This window comes from Hypanus sabinus, chromosome 10 (genome assembly GCF_030144855.1).
Source record: "Hypanus sabinus isolate sHypSab1 chromosome 10, sHypSab1.hap1, whole genome shotgun sequence".
NCBI lineage: Eukaryota > Metazoa > Chordata > Chondrichthyes > Myliobatiformes > Dasyatidae > Hypanus > Hypanus sabinus.
In genome coordinates this window covers 101,466,088-101,484,011 of record NC_082715.1, presented here as the reverse complement: position 1 = coordinate 101,484,011, position 17,924 = coordinate 101,466,088, and the positions used below count along the sequence as shown (strand labels likewise).

Below are 17,924 nucleotides of genomic sequence, written 5' to 3'. Positions count from 1 at the left end.
ATGTTTGGCTACTTTCAAAGTTTCATTTAATGTCGAAGAAATGCATACAATATACATCCTGAAATGCTTCTTTCTTCACAACTATCCAAAGAATGAACGACAGTTAAATGTTAGAACCCCAAAGTACCCCCCCCCAGCTCCCCTCCCTCCTGCACGTGAGTGGGAGCAAACACAATCCCCCCCCCCCCCACTGGTTAAAAAAAAGGATCGGCAGTCGTCACCGAGCACTCAAGCATGCAGCAAAAGCAACAGCAAAGACACGGACTTGCACTACTTCAAAGACTACGTTGTTCACCCAGCATTCGACATACCACAGGCTCTGTCTGTTCACTGCGAGAGGGGAGGCACAACAAACAACTTGCTGGTTTATGATGTTAAAAGTCCGTTGTGTCACTTTTTTTGAACTCAGTACCTAAAGATCTCAAGTCTCTGGGCACACAGCCAAAGGTGTTCCAGGTCCCTCGATACACCCGTCCGGGACACCAATCTTCGATCCGCCCATCTCCAGAGCCCTGAGTTCCTCAGTCTCCAAAGCTGAGTTGAACTCTTAGGCCGAGCCTTTGGCGTGCCGAACAACAGCCGGTTGTGAAGCCCCAAGAGCGGGTCACGTTCCCGCAAAGGACCATAGTCAGCATGTAACTCCAGGTCAGGTCTTCAAAAGAACCCTGAAAGTGAAAAATAGAGATATTAACGATGGAAATAGAGCTGTTTCCGAAGATGCAAGCAAAGAGGTGGCCATCTAGAGCCATCATCACATCACTCTGCCTCCAGGAGTTGCACTTGCACTGGGAGACCAGTAACTTTCACATAGACCAGAGAATGTTTTCATCAAGTTGATGATATTTTGGAGGTAGCTGATGGTTGTTTCAATGTGCATCCCTAGGAACATCACGTGAAGTACAGAATCCTATTTTACGTATATATTTGAAATTACCACTTCGTCCAGACTTCTTGGCAAGTATGCTTTCTGGAAAGAGATGATTGATGGAATCATTCACATCACAGATGCCTTAAGAGTGTTATCCAGTGATGTTCAGACTTCTGCTATACATGAAGAATTGAGTACGTACTGGCCATCTCACCATTAACCAAGTAAGATCTTCTAAGCATTTTGAAAGTATTTCTGGTGAAGTCGTTTTCCTTTGAGGGTCTGGATATTCCAGGAGGCTGACCATGTGGTCTGTGATGGTGTTCTGCACAAATTTTTGTACATGTTTGTTGGCGCAAAGTGCTCCAGTTGAATGTGACGTTCTGAGGCTACTTGGCCAAATTTATTTTTCCCCATTGGGCTCTGTAGTGTTTGCATGCCAAAATCTCTTAAAAAGAGTCCTTTATGGGATAAGGGCTATTTTGGGTACTTCCCACCCCCCCCCCCCCCACACACACACAAAAAAATCTTGACTAAAGATGAGTTCATTGCATTTCTGTGCACACACTTCATTTACATTGTCTGGATAACATGAAAGACATCAGGTGACTGCTACTGACAAATTTCTTTTCCACTGACTATCATAACCCTAGTTTCCATCTCATCATGGATATATGCTTCTGGTTCTTAGGTAAACTCAAACCTGTATCCTATCTCCCCCCCCACCACCCCTCCACACACCTTCATACTCCAACCCATCCTTTCAGTTCCCATGTTAAGTGCAATTGATATCGTCACTAACCCCTATATTTATATTGTTACCCCATCTTTGAGCCAGCCTATCTCCTTTTCCATTCACAAAGTACACTGCAGATGCTGTGGTCAAATCAAAACGTACAAACAAGCTGGAGGAACTCAGCAGGTCGGGCTGCATCCGTTGAAACGTGCAGTCAGCGTTTTGGGCCGAGGCCCTTTGTCAGGACTGAAGAAGGAGGGGGCAGGGGCCCTATAAAGAAGGTGGGGGGAGGGTGGAAAACAAATCAGAGGAAAGATCAAGGGGTGGGGGAGGAGAAGCAGGGAGGAGATAGGCAGGAGAGGTGAAGAAGGAATGCAAGTGGAAAGCACTATGCGTAGTAGAAGAAGGTAGAGTCATGAGAGAGGTGATAGGTAGCTGGAAGAGGAGGCAGAGTGAAAGTGTGATGGGGGAAGGGAGAGGGAGGGAATTACCGGAAGTTGGAGAATTCAAAGGGGCTGGAGACTACCCAGTCGGTATATGAGGTTTTTCTCCTCCAACCTGAGTTTGGCCTCATCATGGCAGTAGAGGAGGCCATGTATGGACAGAATGGGAATGTGAAGAAGAGTTGAAGTGGGTGGCAACCGGGAGATCCTGTCTGTTATGGCAGATGGAGTGGAGGCGCTCAATGAAGCGGTCCCCCAATCTGCGTTGGGTCTCACAGGTGTAAAGGAGGCTATACCGGGAGCATCAGATGCAATAGCTGACCCCAACAGACTCACAAGTGAAGTGTTGCCTCACCTGGACGGACTGTTTGGGGCCTTGAATGGTGGTAAGAGAGGAGGTGTAGGGACAGGTGTAGCACTTACGCTTGCAGGGATAAGTGCCAGGTGGGAGATCTGTGGGGAGGGACGTATGGACCAGGCAGTTGTGGAGGGGACGATCCCTGTGAAAAATGGAGAGGGGTAGAGAGGGAAAGATGTGCTTCGTGGTGGGGTCCTGTTGAAGGTGGCAGAAGTTGCAGACGATAATATGCTGGATCTGGAGGCTGGTGGGGTGGTAGATGAGGACAAGGGAACACGGTCCCTGTTGTGGTGACGGGAGGATGGGGTGAGGGCCGAAGTGTGGGAAATGGAGGAGATGCGGGTGAGGACAAGTGGTTGCCACCCACTTCAACTCTGCTTCACATTCCCATTTGGAGATGTCCATACATGGCCTCCTCTACTGCCATGATGAGGCCAAATTCAGGTTGGAGGAGCAACAGCTCATATACCGTCTGGGTAGTCTCTAGCCCTTGGTATGAACATCAAATTCTCCAACTTCCAGTAATTCCCTCCCTCTCCCTTCCCCCAACCCACTTTTATTCTGCCTCCTCTTCCAGCTGCCTATCACCTCTCTCATGATTCCACCTTCTTCTACCACACAGTGCTTTCCCCTTACATTCCTTTTCACCTTTCCGGCCTATCCCCTCCCTGCTTCCCCTTCCCCACCCCTTGATCTTTCCTCTGATTGGCTTTTCACCTGGCACCTTCTTTATAGGGCCCCTGCCCCCTCCTTCTTCAGTCCTGATGAAGGGTCTTGGCCCGAAATGTTGACCGCTCGTTTCAACGGATGCTGCTCGACCTGCTGAGTTCCTCCAGTTTGTTTGTTCCTTTTCCATTCACCTGCAACCACTTCCTCTTTAACCTTATTCATTCCCCCTCCCTTTTCCTCCTCCTTCATCCTTACAGTCAAGTTTATGCAAGTGAGTCATTTTTAATTGTATATGTTTTTGAACAATAACTCAAAAGTGTGTGCCAAGTGGATGAAGTGAATGTTGAATTTATAGCAGTGATCTGTGAATGAATTATGCTAATCTAAGATCTATAATCAATCTTTGATTATATGTGAATATCTACAAAAACAACTTGACATGATAAATGAGGCATTTGTAGGTCAACAAATGTGTAAATTCATTTACATTCATTTGACTTTTGGGAATGTGTTAATCCCAGCACCACTCATCCTATAGACATGCCTGTTATTGAATCATTGCTTTCTCTTTTTTGAACTTTTTGAGGTAACATTTTCATAAGACTCTTTGGTGTTGGTTTGCATATAGGGAAAGATTAAAGCCTTGTTTTCTCTTGGTGACTGCAGCTGCTCCGTTTTAAATTGTTTCAGGCATTAGCCAAATTAATTTTAAAACGCCCATTTCTACTGAAGCACACAGTAGGGTGGTTCCAAATTAACTAAGCACAAAACCTAATACTAGTAATAATCTAAATAGCTCATATTTGCAAGCTTGGCCAAATAGGCAGAACCAGATTTTATTGGTCTCTTAAGTAAAAGATTAAACTATATTGTGATGAACTGCTCAAACACTTTGAGAGAAGTTATCATGTGCCATCTGGTCCTTGCATTACTGAAGGTAAAAACATCTGAAACACACAGGGTTCACCTTGGAACAGAATAGTGTCCTTATTGTTAACAGTATATATAAAGAGATGTATTTCTCAAAGAGATACAGAAAACCATCTCCCATATTTTTTCAAGATACAGGCAATTATTGACAGCCATTTTATAAGGCTGTTGAATCATGCATGTGCCTACTGGAAAGATGGTTTCCTGCACATGCTTTAGATTCAATATAGGAAGAATCCAAGTGTTAATGATCTGCAGGGTAAAAAATTAATTGTTAGAAAGTAGAATCAGAATGGATTAAGGATATCAAAGGACTGTTAGAGATGAATAAGATGAACAGAATGAAATTCTGAACAAATATTGGAAGGATCTCATTGTTCAAAACTTAATGGATGCAAGGGAAGAAAATGTAAAAGTCACTTGAATGCTGCAGATGAACAGGCAGCTTCTGTGATGGGCATTCAGAGGATTAGCAGTATAACTATTAATGAGTTCACCTGGAGATTGCTTGAAAGTAAATCAGGAATACCAATTATTTTTCATCCATGACTTTCTTAATATTATTCTGTGGATTATTTGTCATAAGTATACCCAGCCAAGATTTTGAGGATTTTAAGTTGGAATATGAATACTAGGACTGGATTTGGTAAAACATAAAAAGACCTTTCAAAAATGTTTTGTTTTCAGACAACAAATAACAAAAAGTTATACCTATAGATTAGGAAATGGGTAGCAAAAGCATTATTAGCCAAAATTGTTCCCAAATGTCCAGAGAAATTTTAGATTTTGTTCCACTCTGTGTCCTATTTCAATATGAAATGCATTAGTTATCAAAACTTGTGCTTCAGAGATGATGGCAGAGAGTTTCATTTTCTGCATTTTTTTTGGGAACATCAAAAAATGAAGAGTGTGTTCAGTTTTAGTTACCCTGCTATAGGAGTAATGTTAAATTGTAAGAGTGCAGAGAAGATTTATAACAGAGAACATAGAAATCTATAGCACATTACATGCCCTTTGGCCCACAATGTTGTGCTGACCATGTGACTTTCTCTAGAAGCTCTTTGGAATTACCATTCTGCATTGCCCTGTATTTTTCTAAGCTCCATATACCTATCTAAGAATCTCTCAAAAGACCCTATTGCATCCATCTCCACCAACATCATCAGCAGTGCATTCCGCCGCTCTCTGTGTGGAACAACTTACCCCTGACATCTCCTCTGTACTTACTTCCAAGTACCTTAAAACTATGACTCTTGTGTTAGCCTCAAGCTTGCAGGGCATGAGGGACAGAATGAAATGGAGAATTTGGGCAGGCCAGGACTTTATTCCTTGGAGCATAGGTGATCTTATAGAGATACATAGAAGTGTATAGATAGACTACATGGCACTCGGTCTTTTTCTCAGAGCTGGGGAATCAGGAACTAGCTGAGGGGAAAGATTTAATAGTAACTTGAGGGGCAACTCTTACACAAAGAGGGGAATTAACATGTAATCAGTGGCTGAGGCAGATACAATAAAACAATTAGACAAGTATATGGAATGGAAAGATTTAGGTTATGGGCCAAATATAGGCAAATGGCACAAGCTCGGATGGGTCATCTTGATTTGTGTGGATCAGTTGGGTCAAGGGCTATTCTGTGCTCTGATTCGATGACTCTAGACCAGGCATGGGCAAACTATGGCCCGCGGGCCATATGCGGCCCGCTAAGCTTTTTAATCCGGCCCGCAGAACTTGATGAAATTATATTAATAAACCTTGTTAACGTTTTTTCCCCGCAATTCTGGCGTCTTCCCAATAGATGACGCACTCTATATACATTGACCTTTGTTGAGGTGCAGCGTATTACTCCACATTTGCGCTTTACTTTGTGACCTTGTGGCGACCCATTTCCTGGCACATCCGAACCGGCTCACAATTAGCCAGCGTTCCGGCTAAGGGAGATAGCCTGCGGGGATTTGCGAGCACAGAGCTCCGCATATTGGCGCGCTCTCACTGTTCTGTCATTGTGCGGGCCGTTGTTGAGTTTTGGCACAGGGGACAATTGAATAAGAAGGAGCAGGACAAGTAGACCTGCATCTCCTACCGTTTTTGAAATAAAGACAGTCAGGAGAGTGATGATGATAATATCTTGAAGGATAACAGAATTTTCAGTGCTTTAAAATAATAACTGTTACTATTAAAAAAAGCTGTATTTTATTCATTTAATTTTCAGTGTTTTAAAAGACATTTCAATAAATAGCTAAATACCATGGGACTTCAAAGACAGAGATTTTGTTGTAATGCATTTGTTCATTTTCAATTGAAATTAAAGCACATGTTTTCTACATATCCCATGATATTTTATTTTCTCTTATGAGGTGTATTACCAAAACACTCCGTCCATCTGCTCCTGGTCCGGCCCCCCTGTCAAATTTTAGAACCCTTTGTGGCCCTCAAGTCAAAAAGTTTGCCCACCCCTGCTCTAGACCTACGCTCTGTCCACCAGAGAAAGCAGGACTTTTATATATTTGATTGCTTTCCACAGTGGGTATTTTATCTCCACCAAGCCTAACCAGGATTTCTTAACCCTAACTCCAGAGGGGATCTTTGGATAAATTCCAGGTGGTCTATGAACTTGGATGGGAAAAAAATTTGCATCTTTATTTTCATTAACCTCTAACTGAAATTTAGCATTTTCTTCCATTATGAATGTAGGCAACAAACCACAGTCGTGTTAACAGTACCTCTCACTTTGTCACCAATAAAAATTACAAGTGTTTTCATAAACATTACAGTTGTTATAAATATCACTACTTTGAAATCACAGTAGTTATTAGATCTTCCACTGGATAGAATTTGATGACAGTCTTCCTGTCTGCAGATGCTCATACAACAAAGCTGGCTGATTATCAGTTAGCCCTGCAATTGGATGTCCATTATGACATGCGTGTTGCTTTGTCAAAGACCACCCCAAAATTTAATATTCTTATTCAAGCTGAGCACCAACAGCCTTCACACTGATATGTCTATAAAAAAAAAGTCATCTTAACTTGCCTATGTTTTAAATGTATAGTTGTGTAAATACGTTAATAAAGAAGCACATTATTCTGAGAAGGGATCAATATGTTTCATCTGACTGCTAAAGGGGTCCAAGGCATAAAAAAAGATTAGGAACACTTGAGCTAAAATTATCTATTTATTGAGCTACAGTGCACAGTAGGCCCTTCTGTCCCTTCGAGACATGCCGCCCAGCAATCCCCTAATTTAATGCTAGCCTAATTACGGGACAATTTACAATAATCAATTAACCTACTAACTATTACATCTTTGGACTATGGAAGAAAACTGGAGCACCGGGTGGGGGAAACTCACGCGGTCATGAAGAAAATGTACAAACTTCTTAATGTAGTGGTGGGAATTTAACCCGGGTCACCTGTTCTGTAAAACGTTGCAGTAATCATTACGCTACCACGCCACCTTTCATTAGTTCAATAATGAGTCAGTATATCCATATTTTTCTAATTTCTGTTGAATTTTTTGTTTTCTTTCCGCAACTTCACCCCAACATTTTTAAAAAATCTGAGTTCACGTTGAAGAATGTTTACAGGATGTTCAGCTAGGAAGCAAGAACTGTAAGACCTGGCTGATTTTTGCAGTTTAACTTCTGAAATTGTTTACTGAATAATTGTATGCATAATTGCTTCTGGAGTTTTGAATCAATATTGTTTTATAACTCTTACATTGCTTTTGTGTATTATATACTTGAGAAACCTTGTTAGTATGATAATTTTGTTAACTGTGGTCACTCTTGACATCATATGCATATCAGCAGGCAACTTCCTTTCATAGGAGCTTTGCCAAACACTTAGTAACAGTGTAACAGTGCATTTGCATTTCTGAATGTGCAGCTGTCGTTAGATGTGGTGTGATCCCATGGAATAAAATTGATGTGTTGCTTGTCTTTAAAAAAACAACTTAAGATCAATGGTATAAATGAGATGTACAGCAGGACTGAGAGACCTACAGAAAAATATACCACTCAGTGAGTTGGCCTTTACATCTGAAAGTTCCTGTGGGTTTCTGAATTTGGTACTCTAAGCCACTTGACTCATCTAGGAAATGAGGAATTGCTGCAGCACCCCTTCATATGTAGCTTCCTGGTGTAGCCTCAGGTGTCATTGGCATCTGGAAGACAGGTGATTTGCATTCAAGGAATAGCACTTGAAGTTAAGCAAAGCTAATAAGGTAGCTTTTTTAAGAATAAAGACAAAATGAAAGTAGTGTATAGCACAACCATAGGTAGTAATGAGCCACATTTTGTTTTGCATTTGTTATTAAAACTGCTTTGTCACAGCAGGGCACCAGCATATCTGTGCCATGACAAATATTTACATTTGACGTGTGTTTGGCTCATTCGTTATGAAGAAATTGCATAGGTTTATCCTGCTTTCTTTTAAGGCTAACTAGATTACGAAATGATGCTAGTAACAGCACTAAGCCATTGACTTATTCTTCTAGATATAACGTTTTGTAAGATAATTTTGATAAGGACCCTCTCAGACTATCTTAAAGAAGTAAAAGTAGCAAGAATGTAGTTCAAACAAATGGAAGGCAAAATTATTGCATTTGAAGAGTCTTCTGTTTATAAACTACAATGTTTTAGCAAAAACCTTGCATAGATTATCATCTTGTTCATGAGTGGGTGTTGCCACCACACAGAAAACTGAAACAAGCAATTTTAAACCCTAACTTGAAAAGAACTGTGAGGTTAGGAAGGAGGATAAATTTAATGCAGTTTCCCAGAAATTGTGCTTTTGAGTTATAGCTGAAACCAGGCAGGGTCAAATCATTATTCAAGTGTTCTCAGCTAGACATAAGAAATGTAAATGAATAAATTTACACAGACTCTTTGAAAGTAATGTCCATCCAAATGAAAAATGTACCTGTCATAGGTGCTGAGAAGCACAGATGAGTTTAAAGACCTTGAGCGGACCTATTCAGTCATTTTGTCACTTCCAACATATTTTCCTTCTGGTGCTACAGAAAATGAAAATAGATGATTTAGAAGATTATGCCTTTACTTTGTTACTTGTACATTTGACATTCTGTATTACAAATGGCTAAACTAAACTGGTGAAAAATACTGACAAATGTACAATACTTCAATCATGTGATATCATACAGATAGTATGGATTTTCTGATTTATATTTAAAAATCATGACAAGATGTTTTATCTATTTCCATTGAGCCTGCTATCAACTGACTTGCCACTATACTCAACCACCAACTCCAATGTGCATACTGCAGTATCCTTGCAAAGTACCCCACTGGCCTTCACACTAACCTACTTCAAAGAAGAATTGAAACCAAGCCACATAAGGAGATATTATCAAATATTTCAATTTTCTGGTTGCTTTCGCTTTTATGTTTAAACTTTTGTTTTATCCTCAATTTCCTTTGGTTGGTTTTGTTGTTTCAATCTTTTTAGCCCCACACAGATAGATGCATACATGATTGAATAATTCTTTTGTAGTATAAATGCAGTACAAATAAATATATGAAGGGGAAGGATAATAGTGGGTATTTTTCACAATATTTAGGATAGGAAAATTTGTACTTACTGGTATTCAACTCATCAAAATTAAATTTTGAAATGGAATTGAATTGTTTATTAATCATTCAGATATTTCTGCCAAAGTTTGAATGTGTGAAATTACATGAGCTTAAAATTGGTGTCATGGTAGTATAGCGGTTAGTGTGACACTATTACAGCTCGAGGCGTTCCAAAGATATACTGTCTAGGCTAATTTGTCATTGTAAATTTTCTCATGATTAGATTAGGGTTAATCAGATTTGTCAGGGGTTGCTGAGGTGACTTAACTCAGAAGGCAGGAAGGGCCTGTTCTGACCTGTAAAATAAACAAACAAACAAACAAACTGCATTCTTTCTGCATTTCTGTTTTTTCAAGTGCTGCCCTAGAGTGAGAAGTATTCTTCAAGCTTTGAGCTTGATGATTTGGGCTAGGTAATGATCTAAGCTAGATAATGATATAATCTAAAGATCTGTTACAAAATAATAATTTCCTCATTCTATATAGACAATATATGTACATTAAAGGTTTGCCAAAGCAGTAAATGGCAACTAAGGCAAGATGAAACATAAGGCCAAAATTCCAGATTTGATGTAAGAACCACAGGTCATGAGTATTTATTTACTTAGGCTCTTTTGTGAATTAATATCACGTCTTGTCTTGATTTCATTTGCTTGATGATGCTAAATGATTCTTAATATCTAAAAAAACAGCACACACAAAATGCTGGAGGAGCTCAGTAAGCCAGGCAGCATCAATGGTAAAGAGTACAATCGATGTTTTGGGCGAGACCTTTCCCAGTTCTGATGAGGGGTCTCAGCCCGAAATGTTGTCTGTTTACTCTTTTCCATAGATGCTGCTTGACTTGCTGAGTTCTTCAAGCATTTTGTGTGTGTTGCTTGGATTTCCAGCATCTGCAGATTTTCTCTTGTTCTTAATATCTGAAATTTCATCAGAAATTAACTAAACATTTTCATTCACATGAAGGCTGCATATCATACTTTGTAAGCAATTTTTTCTTTAGTTTAAAGAGTCTGAATGCACTTTTAGGATGGTGGGGCAGAAAAATGTGTCTTCCAAAGGAGGTATAAAGCACTCCTTCCCTCTGTTAGCCTGCAGGTCACCCTTGGGCAAGGTGTAGTAGCTTCTTAGCCCCCTGATCAGGGTCACGTGAAGCCACAGGAGCAGGTGGTAGATGGTCAAATGAGCAGCTGGTGTATATCACAAGTCTTGGTTATGTCACCACTGATGCCATGAAGACAATCTCTGAAGTGTATTGATAATGACTGGGATTACCCTTTTAGTAAAGTCATTGTCCAGAGGAAGGCATTGACAAACCACTTCTGTAGAAAAATGTGCAAGAACTATTTTCTTTCAGCATACGATATAACAAATGATGATGATGAATACATTTTTGTTTTACTTTAAATTTGGCTTTGTTCTATTTCAGTATCTCTAAAGCTTGTTTGCAGAACCATTAATATTAGTAACTGTACAAAAGTAAAACAAAATGTCATCAAATAGAAACTTCTGTAGGCTATTTTTGATGGATTTGGAGAATTATTTCATTACCTTTGTGGCATCACTTCATTGGGGTTAAAGGTGGTTTTATAGTCCCTATCTATTAAAGTCAACCTTTTATTATAATGAATTTCTGTTGGTGACTGCTATGAGGGACTCGGTAATTGAGTTAAAAAATGCATTGTTTATGGATTTATGAGGAATATATGTTACTTCCTGATACCTTCGCTACTCTTCCAGTTTTAAGTTGGTTGAACAATACAATTGTTGTAGTAGGTCACTATAAAGAGCTACACATGCCAATATTGTTGCTTCTTCAGCTTATCAGTATGCGGAGTCATAATATTTAACTCTTACTGCATTTGTCATACTTTTAAAGAAAGCTGTAAATTAATACAAGGACAAACATATGAATGTATCTACATTGGTTAAAATCAAGATAACATGCTGACAAGGATTATTGAGTGTTCTCACATGTACTTTGCTGCTTTGAGTTTTGACATCTCTATACTGAGAATTGGTGAGTTCAGTAGAATAAACTGTTATTCCTACATTATGAATCCCAATTACATGCCAACATTAATAGTTCATGCTTCAGTTTGATATCTTGGGAATTCTTCAACTTTGGTATCTTTTTAATAGTCTCTTGATCAGTTGAAATATAAGAAACAGAAATACATATAGGCTGTATGTTCACACAGATTTGCCCTGTTTCAGTAGTTTTCTGGCCACCCCAAATTTCAGGTACTATCTAGAAAAATTTGCCTTTCACCATTGACCAAGTCAGGTTTTATATATATAAAATATAGAACTAAATGAAACAACATTCCTCCGGCCCATAGAGCACCCACAAAACATGTGTCAAACACAACACACAAAAAAAATTACCACAGATAGATAAGTTAATAAAATATATTTCTAAGTCCATGTAGTGCATGGTAAACAGTACAATAAACAGTTTGATGTCCTTGTGATGAGACCTCCGTGGTGGTAGGAGATTCATGAGTCTCACAGCCTGAGGGAAGAAGTAGTTGTACAGTCTGGCACAGTCCTGATGCTCTTGTAGGTCAAAAAGATTGTGGAATGTGTGGTAGCAATCACCAACAATGTTCCGGCCCTTCGTATACAACGCTTCTGGTAAGTGTCATAAATAGGGAGGAGGAAGACTCTGGTGATCCTCTTGATGGTTTTTACTGTCTTCTGTAGGGCGTTCAGATCTGATGCCTTGCAGCTTCCGTACCAAACAATGATGAAGCTAGGGAAGATACTCTTGATGGTGCCCCTATGGAAAGTTGTTAAGAGTGGGAGCGAGGAGCCTTGCGCAGCTCAATCACCTCAGAATCCTCTGAGAAACTTGCTTATGTCAATGAAGTCACTTCGTTCTTTAAATTCCAGTGAGAACAGACTAATATTCCCTAATGTCTACATTCTGGGAATCAATCTCGTGAACTACATTGCAGCGATTCCATTCTTTGTTTATAAATGGAGATTAAAAATGGGGTCACACCTAGGCCCAGTCCAATTTCAGCAAGACCAGTTTTGTTTTTGTACTCCTGCCTCATATAATGAAGATGCAAGATCCTGATATTACCTTTGGTTGTTTTCTTGTGGATAAAACATTTCTTATCTACTCTAAATATAGAATTACATGGTTAGATAATTTCAATAGTTGGTGTTTACTTGATCTGTGCAGTGAAGTAAAATAAATGTTTCTAAACACATTTTTTTAAACCTTATATAGAAGTACAAGCCTGGTCGATGTGACGATATACTTAAGTGGAAACCTCCAAGTCATAATTCTGTTGACTTTCGTCTGAAAATAACAAAAGTAGGAGGAGAAGGGTGAGCAATATCTATAAACATTATTTTAATAACTTGTTTTCTGAAATCACGACCTGAAATGTTGCTTTGCTGAAGCTGTGGGTGGACTGCTTTTTCCGCTAATCTGTTTTATATATGACACTGGTGAAACACATGGAATTAAATAGAACATTTGAAAAAATTTGCACAGTAGGGAAGAAGAGCATTCTTTTCAATCACATAAAAGACTGGAGCTATAGATTTAATATTAAATAGAACTAAATTGCAAAGGGTGCAAGTATAGGGTTTGCTGACCTCAAACTCCTAAACTCAAAAGAAGACTGAGCCCTATTGGACATAAGTAGCCACCAGTATCCTCACTAAAGGGAGATTACACTGTAAGAACCCAATCTTCAAGTACTAGTTTACTTCCCTGTTTATTCTCCACACCAAGTTTAGCTTCCAATATCTAAGTGGTAGATCCCCTTTCCCTACCAAGGAGAAGATAATTCCAGCTAACAAAGTAGTTCAACACAACTTCATTTATTTTTAGTGATACACGCTTAACTCCAAACAACATTCTTAAAACACATTTAAAACTCACAGAGCATTTTTATCTTAAACATTTCTCAGTAGTTCTCCCAGAGGCTTCCTATCTTAACTTGAATCATTGAATCGTTATCTTGAATCTTGAAACATTATATTACATTTCCAAACTGCGAACCATTTCTACAACACAACCCTTTTCCAAAACCAAATGCATTAAGCATTTTTTAAACAGGAGGATAAAACATAAAGCAAAAAAGACAAAGGATATCCAAAGCACAGGTATAATTGCTATAAATTAAAAAGATAGACCAAAGATGCAGACACACAAGATGTCCGTTGCAGAAACCAAGGCTGGAGGAATAGATTTTAGTACTTCTATGTCTCTGGATAATGCCTATTCCATTCCTGCTAAGTCTGAACTGCTCTCGACCTCTGTACCTTTTTCAGCCACTTTAATGACTTCACAAGCTTGTGATATTTCCTTAGTTATCCTTTTAACACAAAAGGTTTAAAAATCTTTAGGAGACATAGATTTTAGCTAGCTACCATTAATGCTGTAAAGCTAATTTCTTTGAATACATAAACCTTTCAACTAAAAACATATCAGTTACTGATATGCTAAATGATATTATCCATCTGTTCTACTGGCTTTTTTGAATTAAGCAGCTTAAGAGCCAGCTTGTCTGTTTGAAACAACCCATTGTCTTATACTCTATTCTGGAGCAATAATAAATCAGGTGCAGTGACTCTTTACAGACAGAGAGTCTTCAAAATTCGGAGACTATATACAAAGCTGTTCTATAAAGAGAGCTTTCATTCACATATTCAGAACTGAAGACTGACTTCCATTTACAACCAGAAGTTAAGAAAACTTTTAGTTGGAAGTTTACTTACAACGGTTCCATCTTACAAGATGCTGTGTTAGAAAGCAAGGTTAAAAAACTGAGGAGTGAATATCTAACTCAAGATTCATCATTGATATTAAGACTTTGAGGCATTCAATGTTTGATATTTTCCCAGGGACTAATTATGATACTTTACTGATCATTTAAATTTGAAGGCCTTTAAAATGTTTAAGTCAAAATATACTTGCACTAATGTTTAGTATTTCTAAACTACACAAGTTGTCAAGATTTTTGGTCTTGTTTTTCATGCGAAAATGTAGTCCTTGAAATTCCAATGTAATTAACTGCAAAGGAAACTCCCCAAGTCCCGATGAGAAGCTGAAGCAATGAAATGGTGTTGTAGCTGCAGTGTATCATTCTATCCTTTGACACTCTGGAAATGTCAAATGTGATGGATGTATGTAAAAGTTTAAAAGGGTTTGTCACATTCTAGATGAAAGTTAAATAAAAGATCAGAATATCTGTATGTTCTCTAGCCAATGGTATCCATCTCAAGTACTTCTGGCTGTTCTGATTTCTGCATTCGAGCCAGCCCTGGGTACACATGTTCCAACTGACTTACCTATTTAATAATTGTATTTATAACTGTAATTTGAGTCTCATCCAAAAATCAAAACCCTGTCTTTTCACCCACCCTACCAGACATACTGTAATATTAGTGACCTCTTCTCTAAAGAAGAGATCCACTTTGTAAAATTGAAGTACAACTTCTCCATTCTGCTATCATCGTTGTTAAGTTGGTGTTAATTAAAGATGCTTTTCACTAGATTTAAATTCTTTGCTAAATGTTCAACAGTGGTTTATACTGCTGGAGTCAGGGATCCCTGACTTACCAAATCTTTAGAGTTCTCTGCTCAAGAGGCTGCTCTGTATGAAGGCAAAGATTGATAGAGTCTTTGATATTAAAGGCATCACGAGGTTCATGGGGTCAGTTAAGGGAACAATCAGCCATGATCTTAGTGCGTGGCTGAGCAGGTACAAGGGGCCATATGGCCTGCTCATGCTGTTTCTTTGATCTTGTAGTTACACGTTTGTTTAACAATTACTTTGGATTTTTCACACTGTCTTCATTTAGGAATACCATGACTTACAATACTTTTAAAGTTCCATTTGTTATTTTGCATTTTCTAAGCAGTAATCACAGAGAATCAATACAATTTCTACAATTTTTTTCTGAAATAGAGGCAATATTTGGAGTTGTCTTTTTAAAAACTTCATAAAGGGAATGGAACTGTGTTACTGTCCCAAAGAATCAATTTTATGTATAGATTGATATTAGCTCTATCTAAGCAATAATGAAGTAATAAGGTTTGAGAAAGAAGAATGTGGTTATTAAAGTAGTGAATGAATAGTAGTAAGTAGGAAATTGTATGTTTTCTGTGGAACTTTTTGTGTTAAGTGATTTTGCTTTATAAAGAATTAAAATATTTAATTAACCCAAAAAAGAAATTAATTTGGTTACAAAGATGTGACTATATCCTATATTCAATGTGATCTGTATAAGTAGCGAATGTAATGGCTAAAACAAAGTTTGGAGTGTGTTGCGAAGTAGTGTTGTATAACATTCCCAGAATTAATTGTTACTTGGAATTTATTAGACATAATTATTCAATTTTGAATAGCTTTTTAATTTTACCTGTGAAGATGACCTATCATAAATTGAATGGCAACTTCTGTGGCATCAAATTATGTGATTAGTGTACACAATTATGCAGATATAGTTTTGCCAATTAACAAAGTATCCCTCTTAAAAATTCTCCACAGTGGTTCTTCATGTATTTCATAATTCTGCACAATATTACTGTTCATGGGCTGATAATTCTATTTTGTCTTTAATGAATTAGTTGATGAGTTTTATCAGCCCAGGAATGATAATTGAATTATGGCAGTCTTCTGAGTTTGCATGAAAAGGCTAGTAGGTAAATTTACCCCATTTCAAATATTAGACCTACCATTACTATTAATGGTAAATGTGTGCATATCAATGGCAATTCACTATTTAGTTTGTTTCCAAAAAAAATCTTTGCCACTTCATAGAAGACTAGTGAATATTAATATAACATTCTTGGTAACCCTGGTGCTATGCTCCAAAATTATTCTGATATATTAAAATGTTTTACAGCGAAGTTTCTGTTGACAGTACAAATCTATTGTAAATGATTGTTATCAGACTGGAGGATAGTGAACAGTGCTAGAACTAATCCGTTAACAAGTTAACTGGTCTAATAAGATAAAATTTCAAAATTTATACATGTCACAGAACTTAAAAATGGATAGTACTAGATTCATGGAGAATCTGGAGTAGTTCTTCCTTGGAGAGATAAATGCCTCTCAGACTGGAGGCACAGATTTAGAATGATGGGCAAAGGGCACAGGCCATGTATTGCAATTATCCTGAAAGAGAATGGTCATACTCTGGGAGGGATGATAAAACAGTTGATCAGGGTTTTCAAAGATAAATCAGATTGACACTTGAGGAAAGATAATTTTAAGTGCTGAGAGGAGGAATTGCAACAGAACTATTAAAGGACTTGATGGGCTAAATGGCTGCTGTCTGTGTTGTAATGAATCTGTGTAATTGAAATGGTTTAGGACTGATGGTTGTTCGTGATGAGTGTTCTGCTTGTGAAATAAAGGTATGCTTCTTTAGTTAGGTCTATCACTGTTAACTGAAGCTGAGAAAAGGAACAATTCATCATGCAATTTGTAGTGCTGCAACTGATCTGTGCTTGATTAAAGCCACCCTTTGTCTTGATGAACACAAAAAAATATATACTATTTAATTGAACTCCATCAATCAAAATGCCAAATCTAATGGAATGTCTGAAACCAAGTTATGTACATCTATCGGTCTTTCCTTATTTTGTGCTTCAGCATTGTTAGTTAGGATCAGTTTGAAAGCAGGTGTTTTGAGAAGAATAGCTAGTTTATTGCTTGTGCTGTTCCACTTCAGTGCTGACATAAGTAGCTGAAGGGATCTGTCTTCTTGTCTACATGTGATATTGTCGAAGAGCTGAATCAAGACCCAGTAACTGTTCCCTGGAGCCCTCCAGTCAACTGTGTGAAAACATAATGCATGGGAACAAAAGAAATGAGCAAGGTGCAGACATCTATAGCAATGATAGGTATCAGGCCCAGAATTGATCAGCTGCATACCTCGCTTTCTTAAAAATGTAGAGTTATTGATTAATTTGTGATTTGGCACTTTAGAAAATTGCTCTTTGTGTGTTTAAATCAAGGTACTTTTCTGCCTGTGGCCACATCCCTGGAAACTGAACACTGAACAACTTTCCCCTTCTTCAAACTTTATTTTCTTATTCATCTAAGAAATAATTGTTGTGGACTTTTTAGCATTATTCATATATGATTAATATTTTGTAAAGTAGGAAGAATGTTGAATCTTTGCCTCATCCATTAGGAAAGATCCTTTTTTTGTCCTTTGTCTTTGAGAGGTGTATTGTAAAACAAAAGGATGCATATAAACTAAGTAACTTTACACAGATTAAATAGATTAACATAGCCATGAGAAATTCTGCAGATACTGGAAATCCAAAGCAACACACACAAAATGCT

At 38.1% G+C, this 17,924-nt stretch overlaps 1 protein-coding gene and 1 long non-coding RNA gene across 2 annotated transcripts in view; one reads left to right on the top strand and one right to left on the bottom strand.

The window, feature by feature from the left end:
- Window positions 1-17,924, top strand: part of rngtt (RNA guanylyltransferase and 5'-phosphatase) — a 307,137-nt gene that overhangs the window by 206,613 nt on the left and 82,600 nt on the right. Inside the window, exon 13 of the mRNA XM_059982400.1 lies at window positions 12,839-12,939. Within this exon, the coding sequence (XP_059838383.1) occupies window positions 12,839-12,939 (101 nt within the window). The remainder of the gene's footprint in view (window positions 1-12,838; window positions 12,940-17,924) is intronic.
- Window positions 277-17,924, bottom strand: part of LOC132400894 (uncharacterized) — a 42,543-nt gene continuing 24,895 nt past the window's right edge. Inside the window, exons 2-3 of the long non-coding RNA XR_009514426.1 lie at window positions 8,928-9,021; window positions 277-665 (exon numbers count right to left, since the gene is read on the bottom strand). This is a non-coding gene — a long non-coding RNA (uncharacterized LOC132400894). The remainder of the gene's footprint in view (window positions 666-8,927; window positions 9,022-17,924) is intronic.